Source organism: Panulirus ornatus, chromosome 1 (genome assembly GCF_036320965.1).
Source record: "Panulirus ornatus isolate Po-2019 chromosome 1, ASM3632096v1, whole genome shotgun sequence".
NCBI classification, from domain to species: domain Eukaryota; kingdom Metazoa; phylum Arthropoda; class Malacostraca; order Decapoda; family Palinuridae; genus Panulirus; species Panulirus ornatus.
Genome location: NC_092224.1, coordinates 91672544 through 91690357, shown reverse-complemented (window position 1 = coordinate 91690357; position 17814 = coordinate 91672544). Strand labels below are relative to the sequence as shown.

At 36.8% G+C, this 17814-nt stretch overlaps 1 protein-coding gene across 3 annotated transcripts in view; it reads left to right on the top strand.

Moving 5' to 3' along the window:
- LOC139750874 (uncharacterized) overlaps positions 1-17814 on the top strand; it is a 92404-nt gene that overhangs the window by 60285 nt on the left and 14305 nt on the right. For 2 of the 3 annotated variants that reach the window (XM_071665742.1, XM_071665727.1), the window contains exons 5-6: positions 2505-2630; positions 9800-17694. In XM_071665742.1, coding sequence (XP_071521843.1) covers positions 2505-2630; positions 9800-10694 — 1021 coding nt within the window. In that variant the 3' untranslated portion in view covers positions 10695-17694. Of the gene's footprint in view, positions 1-2504; positions 2631-9799; positions 17695-17814 lie in introns of those variants that run through there. The other variant, XR_011713242.1, reaches the window with a different exon arrangement.

Genomic DNA, 17814 nt, shown 5'->3' with positions numbered 1-17814 from the left:
GGTCATTGACCCACCTCTTACAGCTTCTCTGAGCTCACAATTTCTTTGGTATCATGTGCTTAGATTGGTATGCTGCATGGCTACTGCTCACATCAGCCAGCATATTGTGGATCAGTATCCTTTTCCATTTTACTCATTCCTTCCTTTTCACTCATTCCTGTCATTACTTATTTCACTTTATCCATACATCTTGCCTTTCCCTTTTTCCTTATTCCCTCCACTTCTGACAATTTTACTCTCTTAGTCATCCTCACCTCACTCATCCCCTCCATGTGTCAAAAGCATTTCAGCACCCTCTTCAGCTCTTCCATTCATGCACCCCTTACTGACACCTTTCTCTTATTCTATCATTTCTTATCTAATCATCCTTTCTCATATCACATTACTGTCTTCATACATTTCACTTTTAGTACATTCACCCCTGTGACCTGCAAAATGTTAGCTCCTTGTAGTTGATGAGGGGATAGTTTAGTCATGTTAGACTGGATGTAGTTTCTGATGGGCTGAAAGAGTCCCTATTTTATGAGCATTGGTTGTGGGCCCCATGGTCATTTGCAGAGGATTAGTGAAAGCTGTTACCTTTCATGAAATTATACGGATGTAGGCTGAATTCTGACCTAGGCTATCCCAGGGAATCTCTAATGCTTGTAGGACACTGTCCTGGAGAATAAAAGTTTATCAGCTTTCAAAACCTACAGTTACATTCCCTTGTTCATTTCTAATTAAATCTGTTTTGAAACGTAATTATGTGCTGGAATTTTTTTTGCATTTACAATATTTACAAAGTAGACTGCCTAGTACCATAACTTTGCTCAAGAATTCAGGTTTAGTTTGCATCACTGGCTTTTGTCATGGTTGTTATTGTTTGTTCGATAAAAGGTAACTCTTACAATTCACAGCTGGTGATAGCTTTCTCTTGGATATGAATGGCTGTTTATGAATTCATAGGTAGAATGAAACATATGAGATACTGACTATGGTGGCTGGTCTTAAGATATGGAAAATTATGGGTCTCTTTGTAGTGACAGGCAAAGATTAATCAGGCTGAAAGAGAACAAAACTTTATGTACTTTTTCCTTGCTTTGGTGGATTGAGCTTTGATTTCGTTCTCTTGGTTTGCTTCACATCACCATAAGGCACTTGGCCCCTTTGGGCATTCTCATCATTTGTTAAGAATCTGTGCACATGACATCTTACATTGTGCTTTATATTTTGCTAGATCCCTTTACTCTTCCTTTAGCACCAGTCTCTGTACCTGCCCTTCAACTCTGTAGACATGAATTACTACTTCCTCTGGATATCTCCACCACTTTATTAAAGCTTTGTACACATTCAATTACTTGACAAAATCTCTAAGCATGTTTGATTTTATCCCCGAGGGAGGGGAGAAAGAATTCTAGCTCCGTATTCCCTGCATGTTGTAGAAGGCGACTAAAAGGGGAATGGGGGGCTGGAAATCCTCCCCTTCAGTTTTTACTTTTCCAAAAGAATGAAAAAAGAAGGGGGCCAAGTGAGGATTTTCCCTCTAAGGCTCAGCCCTTTGTTCTTAATGTTACCTAACTAACACAGGAAATGGCAAATATGTGTAAAAAAAAGATGTGTTTGATTTTAAGCAGAAGGAACTTCAGAAATAATTGTAACTTCTGTATGTCTATCTTGTATTTAATATCAACTAAGCTGACGTGGGTGCAGTACACTAGAATACGATGGCTTGCACAACATACCTCTCCCCATACTCAAAGATTTATAAGTTTTAGATAATTTCATCATTATAGATAGTGCAAAGAACAGCACTGGTATAATAAGCAGAGATAAAGTAGTCATACCTAAGGAATTGGACGTAAGAAATCTGTTGCAGAAGAAAATTTTATTTTTTTATAACACTGAATCTGTCACCATGTGTTCAGAGTGATTTTGAGTGAAATCTGAAAAAAAAAGGAAAGGAAAAGACATCTGTTATTCTTTCATATACAAAGGATCTTTCTTTTCAGGTAACGGTTTGTTATTAATGGTAATGGTTATTCCTGCAAAGCTAGAGCTAGTTTATATTCTTGTGATGTACTTGTATAGGACTTACTTTTTCATGTGTGACATCATTTAGTTGACACCCTGTAGAGATTAATTCTGTTCAATTATCCACACCTCTCCCTTTGTCCTCCCTTTGAATGAATGGTGAAATAAAAGGGACAAGGTGTAAAGGTTTGTTCTGTACATATGGGGAACAATTCTCTGTTGGTGACTTGTTTTTGATTCAAATCAGTCATATGTCGACTACGCTTTTTTTCTGTTCTTGTAACTGATGACTAGCTTTAACCTACCTGGCCAAAGCTCAGTCAATATATGTGAGATGACTTTAGACTTTAGTGTTTAAGAATACATCTAAAGACTCAGAGTTGATTTTTGAAGCTATTTTGTAATGGCAACTTTAGGATTGTTTTGGTTAGTGTAAGATCATTTATTGCATACTTGTTTATAGTATTAGTACAGATTTCTCTTCATTGCAGAGGTCACTCCAGCAGCAATGGGGAAGATAAGCCTTACGTGTGTCCTGTAGTTGGATGTCGAAAGCGATATAAGAATGTAAATGGAATAAAGTATCATGCCAAGAATTCTCACAAAAAAGATAGCAAGTGAGTTTTCATGATATCTGTGATGAAAGTACTTTGGTGAGCATGAAGGCTCACACAGCTGAGATTTTATGCTATCACTGTTTAGCTTGCCATTGTTTTAGTTGACATGATCTGCCACATTGCTTAATTGATACCACATACTGAATTTTCACGAGCCAGTTTTTTCATATAGATTCTCATTACATCATTCCTTACTTTAATTGTGTGATATGGCTTTTGGGGCGTACACAGATAAATGAGGTGTTGTTGCAAATTTGGAAGGTTACTGGATGGATTAGTTTAATAACTTTAAATACCTTGCTGACATATTTGAAAGTTATGGATCACTTGATTTTATTGCATTTCATCTGTTTACTTGAATTTGCTGTACATTTTGGATCTGCTTTTTCATTTGGATGGCTTAGAATGTTATATAAATTAATCCTGACAGTGGGGGATACTATCTGTTCTATCTGTTCTATATTTCTGATACCTGTTCCCTTTGGAAAACTCCCCTATAGGGGTGGCCACAGCAAAAGAGTCTCTGTAGCTGTTGAACTCCATTATTGCTCCTTAGCTTTTAGTGCCTCATCCTTAACAGGCCATTGACTGATGGCAACTCAGGTGCAGTGTTTTCAGAGGCTCCTACCTAATAATCCTTCCAACTACTTCTACCACAAGTGTCTACCATTTTAATGTTTCAACCTGCCACATTACTCAATATTCCCTGCTAATGCTCTTACCCACTTTGTATACCCAATGTTTTTCTACCTACTACTCCTGTCTTATGTTCCTGCCTAGTACCTCTATCTATTGCTCCTGCATGGAGATAATTGAATACATATGTCTAAATGATGTGCACAGACTAGTTGTGTTGGTCCATCAGAAATACTGTATAAGAATTGCACTTCTACCATAACCTGAAAAGACTTCTTGATGGGACAGACTACTGATCGTGGGTCTAATCCAGCTAGTGGCTCTCATTTCATTATTTTTCCACAAGAACACATGTTTTGGCTCTGTTGGGTCCCTCAGCTAGTAGTAGGAGTGCATTCAGAATACATTAGCTTTTATTGAGGCCAGGCCAGAAATTGAATATGAAAAGGGTTAAATTGATAGAAAAGTGAGGAGAGAAGAGATGCATCATAGAGTTTTGGAGGAAATGGAAAAATCTGTCCTTGAAAAAGGGGCAGATCATAGCTGCAAGGAAAAATGTAAGAAGGTAAAGGGTACCTGAGCTGAGTGATGTATGGACATAACAGATATTGCAATTTGATTGATTGTTTGTGCTACATCAACAATGTAATGATGTAGTGCAGTGATTCACCAAGTGTTATATTGTTTCAGTCTAAAGTTGGCAATCTGTGGCTCCAGCAACACTTGTGGCTCTTTCAGGAGACTTGTGCAGCTCTTGCGCTTTACTCTTATTTTGAAAAAAGAAACTATTTTTGATATGTACTTACATTTAAATCCATAGACTCTTAGTAATGAAAGACCTGTTCATAGGAGAAAAGTGATTTGATGTTAATAACATTTGATACCTCCCTTTTGATATGTGTCCAGGTTTCCTTCTCCAGTTGCACCAGTTGCAACTAATTTTTGCTTTCGTATAATACAGTTTAACAACTGCAATTTGTTCATGTCATGCAAAGATTTGTATATTAGTGACTGGATAGCAGTATTATACAAGCCACAGGACTTACATTGTGCAGTTATTGATAGGAACACGTCTTTATTTTTGTCATAAGACTGAACACACAGTCCTTTTGTGAACTCCTTTGTTTTCTCTTGGGAATACTCTTTTTCTTTACAAATTAATTTTTATTTGAAAAAAGGGATGAAGTAAATGAATGCAAGTGAAGAGCTAAGGAGAAAGAAGGTGGAATGAGTGAATGCAGCAACTGACAACAGAGAGGGTAGAAATAGAATTTGCTTCTCAGGTTTGGTCAGTCCACCTAAAGAAGCACAAGTTACAGCTAAGTTATTAAAAGGTTGAAGGCTTTAAATTGTACCCACCTTGGAAGAAAGTAGAGTGTGGGTTGACTTGATTTCAACCTTTGAATTTTTAAAAGAGATTGATGACGTGGATGATGACCAGTTTCGTCAGAGGTGTAGGGATAGAGCAACCAAAAGACATAACATAGAATTAAGTAAGAATCTTTTTAGAATGATGTAAAGAAATACTTTTACAGTATAAGGGTGGTGGATGAATGAAAGATGATGACTAAGGGCATTTTTAATGCAGTCAGCATTTATGAATTTAGGAGGCTGTATGACAGTAAAGAATGTTCAAGAGATGGGGCCCATAAGTATAAAACTCCCTCCCTGTGCAAGACAAGTAGATGATTGTAATTAGGTAATTGAAAATAGTTAATTACTTGGAGGATTGTCTTTTGTGTAGAATATATCCGTTACTCTTCACTCCAAGGATATACATCTCCATGCCACCCTTGCAGTGTGAAAGAAATTGACAGCTGTTGTATTGTATTTTATTAGTCATTAATAAGCAAACTACTAGAGCTCTCTGATGAAATGAGAATTTGCTTAGAGTTGCACAAAAAACAGGAATAGTGAGGAGGGGTGTGTTTATGCCCCATCCTATATGTGGTTAGGTTATTGCCCCCTGATCCCTCTCTCCTGGATCATTGTAATACCATGATATCATTCTTGTTCCTTCAAGACCAACAGCAATTTTGAGAGAGACCAGATTTAGAATTAGAGTTTCAATATAACTGGTATCATACAGTGGGGTGAAAATGGGTTCCAGGAAAAGGAAAATGAAGAATTTCAAAATGATTGGAGTGACCCTCTTGCATTCACATCAAGCTGCCTCAGACTTTCTTCATCGCTTAAACCTAATAAAACATTAGGCAACAAAAAAAACCTAGTCTCAGAAGATAGTTCTACAGGAAGCACAGTATCTGTTTGGATTTGCTACAGAGAAAGCAGCAAAGCTAACCTGAGTGAAGACATGTGCAGTAAATAGGTGAAATCACCTAGCAATACAACTGCCACTAGTTTTTATGATCACATAAGAGTTTATGAAAGGAGAGAAGCTCTTCACAGATATTAAAAGCACAAAGACTTCTTTATATTATTTATGTTATACTTTGTCGCTGTCTCCTGTGTTTGCAAGGAAACAGACAAAAGAATGGCCCAACCCACCCACATACACGCCCACACACGCACATTTACATGCCTATACATTTCAATGTATACATACATATACATACACAGACAAATACATATATACACATGTTCATATTCATACTTACTACCCTCAGCCACTCTGGTACCCCGCCACACATGAAATGGCACCCCCCTCCACTCGCACACGTGCGAGGTAGCACTAGGAAAAGACAACAAAGGCCACATTCGTTATTCTTGCAGGAATGGAAGCATTTATCCCCTTCTCTCCAAGACGTCTTTTTCTTCCAATTTATGTTTCAACTATTTCTGTTTTCAGTACATTCAGGTAAGGAATCAGGCTTCTTGAGCTTGGAAAAACTCTTCTTCCCATTCACCTTTTATCACTGTCTGTGATCATTGCAAGTACACTCTCCATGTGGTAAAGCATTCCTTTATTCAGAGAGAGTGCGATAACCTCTCTTCGTCATTCACTGATTAATCTCTCTGGTTTTTAGCTTTAGGCATCTCTAACAACTTATATCGCTCTGCCTTTCCTTCACCTGTCCATTCTGTTGGTATTATAACTGTCTTTCCTGTAGACAAAACAACTCTCTTTGGTTCCTGTTTCTCCTGTAGCTCTGCCTTGGAGACTAACTCTTCTTCACCCCCATGCTGCTCCTCTTGCTAATCCTATGCCCCTCCCCGTAATCTCCTTTTGGACTGTCTGAACAGTGTTTTTTCTTTAGAAGCAAGCAAGGTTTATAGTCCTGATGGCATCCATCCCTGTGTACTGAAAAAGTATGCCACTGAATTTGCACCCTTGCTTGCTTGTCTGTTTCGTTTCTGTTTAAAAACCAAAACTTTTCCTTCTCTTTGGAAACGTGCATTGATACATCTAATTTCTAAGAAGGATGAGCATTCTTACCCATCAAACTATCATCTTATTGCTTGACATCTACCATTTCCAAAGCCTTTGAATCCCATCTCATCCATATCCATAGACACCTTGAATCTCTCTGATCATTAGTATGGCTTCCAAAAGGCAAGATCCACTGGTGATATTCTTTCATTTCTTACTACTGTCTGGTCATCAAGGCTCTGTCCTGTCCCCTACACTGTATCTCCTTTTTATCAATGATTTCCTCTCTTCCACATATGTATAACCAAATGCACTCATATGCTGATGACTCGACATTGCATTCATCCACGTCCTTCTATCCTTTCACCAGGTCTGCATCTCGTCTTGATACAGCTTCCTCAATAAATTCAGACTTGGACAGGATATCCCAGTGGGGTAGACGAAATCTAGTCAAGTTTCATGCCTCCAAACCCAGTTTCTACCCATCTCTCTATTGAAAACTCCTCACAGCTCTCATCTCTTCTTTGACAGTTCTGTAATTCCACGTCTTGACTCAGTTAACACACTTGTAATATCCACACATTCTTGGAAACCCCACATTGCAGAAATTAAGTGTGCCTGTGAGGACCTGGGAGTCTTGTTTAGATGTCAGAATTTCTTTTCTGCTGAATATTTGTTTCATTTATACAAAGGATTTATTCATCCTTGTATGGAGTACTGCTTTCTCATCTGTGGTGGTATTAGCTTTGCTTCCTTACTCGACAGAGTTGAGTCGAAAGCAGTCCAACTTATAAACTCTCCCAGGTTAACTTCAAAATTTGACCCTCTTGCCCTACCCCGCAGTGTCGGTTTACTTTCCCTCCTCTATAGGTAATACTTTGGTTTAGCTCCCAAGAGCTGGCTGCTTATGCGCCCCCACCACAAGGTACACCCTGCGATACATATCAAGCTGCTGCATCACATTATTACTGTGTGGCTGTTTTGATAAGTATTTCTCTCCCTACACCTTGAAGCTTTGGAACACTACCTTTTCGTGTCTTTCCCAATGATTATGACCTGGCACATTTTAAAAGACAGGTTTTTTACTTCCTCCAATGTTTGTAAATAATTTCCCTTGTCTCCTCTTTTTCCCCTTTATAACTCTCTCTATATATCAATTAAGGCCTGGCCTCATTGTAAACTTTTGTCCCTGACTGGAGCCTTGAGGTAGAAAAGTTACAAAATGCAGACCATAGATATATATCATACTCTATCAGTCCCCAACTCATAAATGTACATCATAGGCACAAAGAGTTAAGTGTTTAGTGTGCAAGAAGCTTGCATGATGAAATTTTTGCCAGCCTTTGATATAATAGATGTGCAATCTTTGTTTTTCTGTGTCCATATTGGTCAGAAATAAGTACAGATGCATAACATACTTCATATGATAGGAAGTAAGAAAATGGATAATGAAGGTGTATGAAAGGTGTATGATATGAGGAAATAGATTGAGAAACATTTAGACAAAAGCCTTTTTAAGATGATATAGCCATGTAGGACACATGACACATGATAGATTGATAAGGAGGCTATTTCTTAGTGCAGTTTGAAGATACAAGTAGAAGAGGCAAACCAGAAATGGTGTGAGTGCATTGTTTAGATAAAGATGCTTGTGGAGTAGTGTTTGATTGGTTGCAGTACAATTATGTGAAGAGAGTTGTGTGAAATGAAAAAAAGAATTGCAGAGTAAGAAATTTAATGCTGAACATTGACATGGAAGCTCCATCACTTTAGTAAACTGACCATATGTTTCAGAATGTGTGTGATTAAGTATAGGTATAAACACTAGCAGCTGTGGAACTGTTGAACTCCCACAGTGTTCAGGAAGACAGCCCCATCCAATAGGTGGGAACACAGGTTAAAGATTGTGGTGATATTGGGTGTTATCTTTGCGATGTGAGTGTGGAATAGTTTAGGAGTAAGTGTTCCTTTTCTTTAGTGTGGAAGTTGCAACTTGGATATGAGGGGTCTTGTGGTATGATGGTATTTTGAAATGGATTTTTGTTATGGTGTAGAGATGGGTGGTTTCCAAAGCACATAAGAGAAATTATGTTGCATGTGAATGGAGAATTTGCTTTCAGATGGATGTATGTTTGGTGGAATGGTGTTAAAGACTGTGTTGGGAGGGTGGTTATTTGATGCTTGTCAGGTCATCTCACTGTGAGTATGTTTCATTTGTGATGTGTTTTCTGGGCTAGGGATCTCTGAGCACAGGTAGTTGAAGTGTGAAGCAGAGGTAAACTTTTTACTTAATTGGATTGTTGGTTAGTTATGGAGTGGTTTGGATGGGAAGTGTCTAGTACTGTTGCAATGAGTGGAATGCCAAGCACATTGAGATGGGATTGTGTTGTGAGTATCTTTGTTTCACTGTGTTGGTGTGGAGTGGTTGTTTTTGCCAGGTAGCCAGTGATTGTTCTTAGTGCTCTGTTTTTTTTTTTTTTTGTTTGCAGCCTTGTTATATTTGCTTTTGATAGGATGGATGACCTGGTTAGGATGGGGTCATTTAGGGTGGAATGGATGCACTGTTTGCCAAAAATGTTAAGGGATGTTTTTTGTTTTTTCAAATCTTGAGCCAGTAAGTGTTTTGAGGGCATTTACTTAGTTTATTGCTTTTTTTGATGTTTGTCATATGGGGGAAAATGGCATAATTCAAATGCTGCAGAGTTTAGGAAATAGCCTTTCTGTTAAAAGATAAGTTTCTTGACTTTGTCTAAAGCTTGAAGGCTCCAAGTACTTGCCACAGGTAGTTTGTAGCTGGTTGTCTTGGTTCATCTGTAGCTAGTACATTTCTGTTAGTTAACGAGCATTCAGTATGTGATTTGCAGATCTAGAATACAGTTATGATAGATGCTATTTTAGTGTTGTTGGGGTTGCAGTGTTAGGACCCTGCTGTCTTCAAGACTTAGGTGAATTCTTTTGATATTCATTTGTTTGTCATATTGTTTTATAGATATGCTTTATCATTTATCATCATGTCATGCATAGTACATTTGATGTCCTAAAACTAGGGTGGTGTTAGCAAACTTCATTGAGCCTAATTCAACCTGGTATTAAGCCATGATACTGTGCCATCACGTGAGTGATTTTTAATTTTGCTTCTTTACTCATATGGAAATTGTGTTAACAGAATTGGCTTACATTTTTTTTGTTTAATCTCTTGCAGAGTGAGGAAACCATATAGATGCTACTGTGGAAAAAGCTACTGCACAAACCAGGGCCTCAAGAACCATTGTACACACTCCCATAAAAATGAAAGTTTGACAGCTGTCACAACAAATACTGGTGAGGTTCTCCAAGTACAAGCAAACCAGCTGTCATCCACTTCAAATTCCACCGGTCAGGTCTTAAATAACAATAATAAAATTACAGCATCACCAGTAAGTACATCGCCTGAGAGTGAGGGAGCTATTCAGGTAAGCGGAACACCCATGGCATCATCAGTAAACAGCCAGATTGCTGTGACTGGGCAGATCATAAAGGGAGGCTCAGCAACCACCACCAAAGGATCTACATCAATACCTAGTATTAATTTAACGGGTTTGGTAGCAGCAAATGGTGGAAAAATTGCCCTTAAAACTCTTCCAAATGGTCAGTTACTTCTTTCACAACCTCTGGAAGGGAAACTAGCAGCCCTTGTCAAATCAGATTCAAAGAATGATTTTTCTGATGATGGAAAAAATAATGTTGTTCAGTTGAAAACTGATGGATTTCAGCAACTAGAGCTAAGCAAATTACTTCAGACTACTGCAAAGTCCTCACAACATCAGTTGGCAGTTACCACATCTACTCTTTCTGTAGCAATCCCAGCAAGTTCACTTAATTCACTGAAAAGTCCTCAACGAACAGGACTAACATCTACTGTGATGTTGGCACGTGCCCTAAAGAACCAGCTTGCATCAGCTCCAACAGGTGTAACTTCAGTACTAGGGTCTCTTGATAATCAGTCTGAAGACAGTATGTTAGGAGGGCAGGGTGTTATTTTAGGCGTAACAATGGAAGAAGGAACACTTGTTGATAATGGTGATGGAACACTCTCAGAACTCTCTGTCATTGAGTAAGACAAAACAATTTAGAAAATTGTTGGTGGCCTCATATTTTGTGAATTCTGGCTTCAGACTGAACTGAAGTTAGTGATTTGATATGCATTATGAAGCATAGTATTTGTGTGCAGTTTACTATGTTGGGAGTGGAACCCTGTGTATCTGCACTTACAGCCTTATTGTTTTTGCTCAGTAGTAGACACTAATTTTAGTGAAAGCATCTTGAGGTAACTGTGCTCATCATCTTTGTCTTTGTTGTACAAACATCAAATTTAGAAATAAAGTTGATATTCGAAGTATTAAATTAAGACGTCACCATATGTTCTGAAAGTTCCTACCTGTAAATATCATGGCACAAAAAAAAGCTCATAGAAGTTTTGAGTAAATACTTGAAAGTATATCACAACCATATATGACAGCTTGAAAACTGTTGTAGTTTCCATCTTTGGTTCTTGATGTATGGTATAAAGTAGGTAGACTCTATAATCAGAATTACAGTTACTAGAAAAGTTTGAAAGTATATGTATTATTTTGGTAGAAAAATCTTGTCTTACGTATGTTGGTTTCATAGGTAAAATGACACATTTAACTGTATTGATAGATTCATGACAGTTAGAAGAGTACAGCAATGTAATGCCAAGAAACTGTTGTTGAAACAGCTACACAGGGGAACTTCTCTTGTTTTGCATTATCTAGTCTGGTCTGAATATCAAATGTGAAGCCTCATTGCAGTATACTATATATTGTTTCATAGCCTTGGTGATTTACTACAGCTTAGGTGTTATGTAATATACATTAATTATATATATTTAGGGTCTCACTTTATGAGTAATCTCCTTTTGGAGCTCCAAAGTACCTGGAAATTCACTTATTATCTCCATCCACATTTTGCTTGTAAATAGAATAATTTTCATCATTGGATAAGCATTTTGTATTATATATATGTAAATATTGTGTTATAATGTCCATTTAAGATAACTCATACCATATTAAGTGTCTTAGTCCATTACACTCTTAGTCAGGTTTATAATAGGTCTTAGGTGTTGGGTGTGTAAATTCCATTTAGCATTTGCTGTTATGGTATAAAATCTGAATTATTTCATAACACGAGAAGACCACTGAGGAGTTGGTGGATCCATTGAGAGGAATTGTATAATCTTTACAGAATGAAATTAGAAGGTACCTCCATATTGAAGAGTGAGGTATACCCATCTGTTGAAATTTCACAGTATCAGAGCATCTTTTTTTCTATGTGGTTTCAAGTAGTTTTCTTTCATGTCCAGAAGTCCATTAGAATGTTTATTTTACACCATTTTCCTGAAAAGAGTAAAATGAATTGGTCAAGGCAAGCCAAGGAGGGTGCAGAAACACAATTAATCTTTCTTGTCCTTCATGCTACATGATAGCTACTCTCCTTAGTAGCTATCATTATGAACCTTTATTCATTAACTATCAACCATCCCAAGTGACAATCATGAAGAAGCCTGCTTTTCTGGGAAAACCAGAAAGAGTTTTGAGGATAGTGTCCTTTCAGCATATGTACTTTCCCATGTATTGGGGATTAGCTTTGGCTTTTGCCTTTTCTAGAGATTTGCTTGTGTAGCAGAGTTGAATGTGGTATTTTCATCAGCCATATAGAGTACTTGAGGCTTTGAAAGCCGTTAAATTTTCATTTTAAAACAAATCCAGCGCAATCAAAAAATAAGTTATTTCCTCTTGTTATGTGGAATCCCATACACTTTCAGTAAGGCCTTTTTGAATGTGGTATATTCATTTGTCTACCTTATACTGTACTTGAGGCTTTTGAAAAAACTTTTTCTTTCTTTCTGAAACAAATCCAATACAACTGAACAACATGTCATTTCTTCTTTTCATGTGGGATCCTATACAGGTGCAGTGTGGCCCTTCTATTTGGGTTCAGGCTCAAAATTGTCCTATCCATTTTTCTAGTGGTGATGACGTTCTCAAGGTTTTAAATCAATAAAACAAGGATCCTTGAAGGATTTGTAAATGCACGGGAAGAGTAAAGTTTTGTTACCAGTTCTGGATCATAATGATTAACTGCATTATTAGATTTGAGCCCAGTGGTAGTATAACCTTAAAAAGGTACTCAGGCTCTAATGTAATTCAATTTCAAATTCTTTGGATCTAGTGACAGAAAGGATAATATTGCTGATTTGTCCATTCAAATTGGGGTTAATGAAAAATATTATTGGATGGAGGTCAGCTTAGGTAGAAATTCCATATCATTTCCACATATATGGTTTATTTGGTTCCAAAAATTACCTTTCCTGTAGCAGATTAAGAGATCACTGTATCTATATATCTACCTGCAAAAACATATGAATAGGTTTTGCTAGAATGGCAGGGCTGTGATATAATGCTCTCCTTATGTTTTGCCTGTTGAAATAGTGTTTCTGTTGTCACTCATTGTCATTCCAAGGCTCATCAGGGTCTGACTTCAGCCATGAGTTAAATTTTCTCTTTAGTGTTTTGTAGTCACTCCTTTCATGCCATTTATATCTCCTGGTAATAAAAGAAATAATATTTCCAACATTTTTGCAGGACACTGTTACATTCTTGAGTGATTTTTTTTTTATATATTCCCAGGAATTGTTTCCAACTTGATATTGCTGTTTTTCCCTTACTGAGGTACTTCCAGATTTAAAACATTATTTTTTTATGCCTTATATTTGCTGACAGGCATATATTATCACATATCTCTCCCTTCTTTGTAGTTTGTAGATTTCAGGTTCTTTTAATTTTTCATATTAGTTAATATGCTCTAGACCATTAGTTTTGCTTGAGAAGCATTTCTGTGTTCTTACCAGCTTGTTTATTTCCATCTGTTTCACTGGTAACCTTATAATGCAGCAGTATTAAATTTTGCTTCTTGCATATAAGTTAAACATTTTCATCATTAGCATTATTGTTAAAGTTTGTCATTTGGCGTGGAAGCACTGTCTTATTAATGTGGTTCTGTAACTCGAGTTTCTCATGGGTAATAATTCGTAAGTGTTGACATTTTCTTCACTGTCTGTTTCTCTCCATGTAGGCCCTTTGTAGGAAGACATTGTTACATTGTTAATCTTCCTGTCACTAATTTGCTCAAATTTCACTTCAGTAGATTCCATTAAGGTCTCTTCTGACTACTTTTAGATTATGTTCAGCTCTTCCTGTAGTTTATATAGATATTCTGATCAAAGTGTTGTACTTGCTCTTGTGTTATCTTCAAAGCACATGAGTATGCCTCCCCTTACATCTCTGTCTCTATCAAAAAATCACAATTACCAAGAGTGTTGAAGCTAATGTCATCCTTTGTGGTACACCTGATACACTATCATCTTTGTTAGAGATGGTTTCAATTGCCACCACTTTAAATTTTCTGTTAGTTAAAAACTCTTCTTAGTTTTCTTTTAGTTTTTTTGTCAGTTACTCTAATTAACAATCCTTAGTTTACTTTGTTGAATACTTATAGCAAAATCTAGAAGGGTGTCCGTTTTCTTTGTTGGATCGAAGTTTTTGTAGTGAACTAGTAATTGCATTTGTACTACTTCACCTGGCACAGATCCATGTAGGACTTCATTTATGGTGCTCCTTAATGTTTTTTTTTTTTATCATTCTCTCATATTCTTTGATTATATGCAGTGTTAGGCTAATTTGTCTATATTGATTAGGCAGGAATTAGAGTTCCAGTTGTTTATTGTTGTTGACTATGCCATTTTGTGTATATCTGCTAATCAGGATTGATATGTGCTTGGCCTCAATAACAACATAGGTTTGCTATTGTCATCTTTATCTTTTCAAAAAATGTAGCTGGGATTTCGTGAGATCCAGTGCTGACCTCTCCAAGTTGGTCATTTGTTATGATTATGTCCCATTGTATGACGTGATAATATTTTTAAGGGCATGCTTATCAGAGAGATTGAATATTCGTTATTTATGTTTTCCCTCCTTTTGTTCTGATAACAAACTTGTACTGGTTAGATAGTAATTTGACAGTTCTGTCTGGGGGAATTTCTTAACTAACTCCCTCTTTCAAAGGTCCAGTTTCTATTTTTTTTTCTTTCTTTATGTTGATATATGGAAGTGGAACCTTTGGATTTTGTTCATGCTTCTAATTAACTTTTTGTACACTTCTGCAATTCCATTATTTTCATTTCAGCATTTCTTAATTTTTCCAATTTTTTTTTTACCATACCCAAATCATTTAGTATACAGTGTCACTCTCCTCTCAGGGATGAACTAATGTATTCTGAAAATTACATTTGGTTGCATTCTCCTATTGATAGGGAATTAGTGCCTTGCTTAGACATTCACTGATGGGCTGAGATCACTTTGTGCAAGGGATTAGGTAAAACCAGTATTATATATAGTAATGTAGATTTATGAATGGCATGACCCTTATCGAGATATTTGATTTTGTTTCATATGACCATCAGTGTGTGCCTGGTTATTCTTGTATTCTTGCCTGATCATTCAGCTGTGTACTGATGCCTGGGGGAAAAATGATAAAGGTAGTGTTATAATTGTTCCAAAATTAAAGATACAGTAAATAATCTTTATTATCTTTAGTTTAATATGGTTGGGACCAAGCATTTGCTGATCCAGTGATTTTTCCATATTATAGATAGTAAACATTTCCAAGGATTCTGATATTTTATCAAAGCATAAAGTCTGAATATATAAGTTAATTCTCTTGGTAACATGCAGTCATCTAATTCACAACACTGTTTTACTGCTGGGCACTTGTAACTCATTTTAACTGAGTTATGATGCACTTACAATGAAGCAAGTCTTCAGTACTTAGCTCCAATGCAAAAAGTAGGAATGAACATCTGACGACTGAACCATATACATGGTTGTTTTCATATACAGATGCACTGATAGACAAATGCTATGTGAAAGTGTCAGTATGTGCACTTACCATAATTTGAAGAAAAGTTAAACTTTTTAGAAAATGTTTACAATGGGCTACAGTGAAATGTCTTTGATGTGGTGATCTAATGTTGGGAAACTCCCATTGTTTGGAAAAAACAGAGATTGACTTAGTTCCAGTCAAGGCATACATTTTTCCAGGTGTTGAATTATTGTACTGAGTCGGTGTCTCAGAAGATCAGAACTGCATTATTCAGTGATAGAGTGAGAAATTATCCTACACTCCTCTGCCTCAGGACCACAAACTGTGAAGGTGTCAGTCCTACATCTGCCAACTGCCTGGTTTTACAGACACTCTCTGACTTATGGAAGATTTGACTTATGGAAATCCAGCTTTACACAAATTCTCATATAATTCAAATACAGTATTTTTAAAAGACAAAAATTTGCTTTGGTAACAGAAAAGCTAAGTAGCATGCATGAAGGAATACAGCAGAGAGATGCATTAGTAAGCATCCTCTTTCCAAGGCACGTCTTACACAAACAGTGTCACGGTTACAGTGATTCACTGCACATCACCATATTGTTTTGGAACTTTCAGTGACAGTGTAAACATCGCTCTTATTTTTAATTCAAAACAAATGGAAAATGACTGAGCAATAATGAGAGTGGAGTACCTTTCATAAATGTTAAGTGATTGATTGATAGATGAAAATAAAAATTATAAAGAAACGCTAAGGTTAGCAAACAGTTCTTCTGTCTGGCATGAGCTTGGATTAAGGTAAATGATTTTTTTTTAGTTTCATAATTTCTTTCTCATGTTTCCTTTTTGTAGTTCATTATTTATTTCCCATATTTCTGTTGCTCACTATGGTGGTGTTTTAAGTGTGTTGGTATTGCAGTCTGGAGTTTAGGGTGTTGTAAGTGATGTAATATGGTTGGCAAGTGTACTAGAGTGTTTAGAGTACAGTACCAATGGAAGTAAGGCACCTGTGCAATGGAACACCAGAGAAAATGAACTAATACCTGGGGAATGGAGACTCATCTATTCTAGATGAAGGGATTTTGAGTGAAATTGTATGCTTTTTGACTTGTGGCAGTTTCAACTTATGCACTGTTGATAGGAATGTAACCCTTACATAAGTCAGAGAGTGTCTGTATACTCCATCCAGCTACAGTATTAATGTTCTTACTTGGATCAGGAATTAAATGGGTTGACTAGTGTTTTGTTTTGTTACATTATTGTTTTTATTTATACCTTATTTCTGTAGATATTAACTCCTTTCCTTACACACTTTCATTGAAGATGTACTTCTTCATTTCCATCTTTTTAAACATGCATATAGGTAAATTATCACAAAATATTTTGTTACAAACATAATGATTTTTGAAAGTACTGTTTAAACAGATGCTTAGCTAGAACATAGTTTAATAAGTGAAGGGGTGTGATAAAAAAGATTATTTTCTCTTCAAAATGGATTATTATTATTATTATGCTTGTGGCATGAGAAGAGTGGGAGGTGGGTTGATTAGAAAGGGTAGTGAGTGGTGGGATGAAGAAGTAAGAGTATTAGTGAAAGAGAAGAGAGAGGCATTTGGATGATTTTTGCAGGGAAAAAATGCAATTGAGTGGGAGATGTATAAAAGAAAGAGACAGGAGGTCAAGAGAAAGGTGCAAGAGGTGAAAAAAAGGGCAGATGAGAGTTGGGGTGAGAGAGTATCATTAAATTTTAGGGAGAATAAAAAGATGTTCTGGAAGGAGGTAAATAAAGTGCGTAAGACAAGGGAGCAAATGGGAACTTCAGTGAAGGGCGCAAATGGGGAGGTGATAACAAGTAGTGGTGATGTGAGAAGGAGATGGAGTGAGTATTTTGAAGGTTTGTTGAATGTGTTTGATGATAGAGTGGCAGATATAGGGTGTTTTGGTTGAAGTGGTGTGCAAGGTGAGAGGGTTAGGGAAAATGATTTGGTAAACAGAGAAGAGGTAGTGAAAGCTTTGTGGAAGATGAAAGCCAGCAAGGCAGCAGGTTTGGATGGTATTGCAGTGGAATTTATTAAAAAAGGGGGTGACTGTATTGTTGACTGGTTGGTAAGGTTATTTAATGTATGTATGACTCATGGTGAGGTGCCTGAGGATTGGCGGAATGCGTGCATAGTGCCATTGTACAAAGGCAAAGGGGATAAGAGTGAGTGCTCAAATTACAGAGGTATAAGTTTGTTGAGTATTCCTGGTAAATTATATGGGAGGGTATTGATTGAG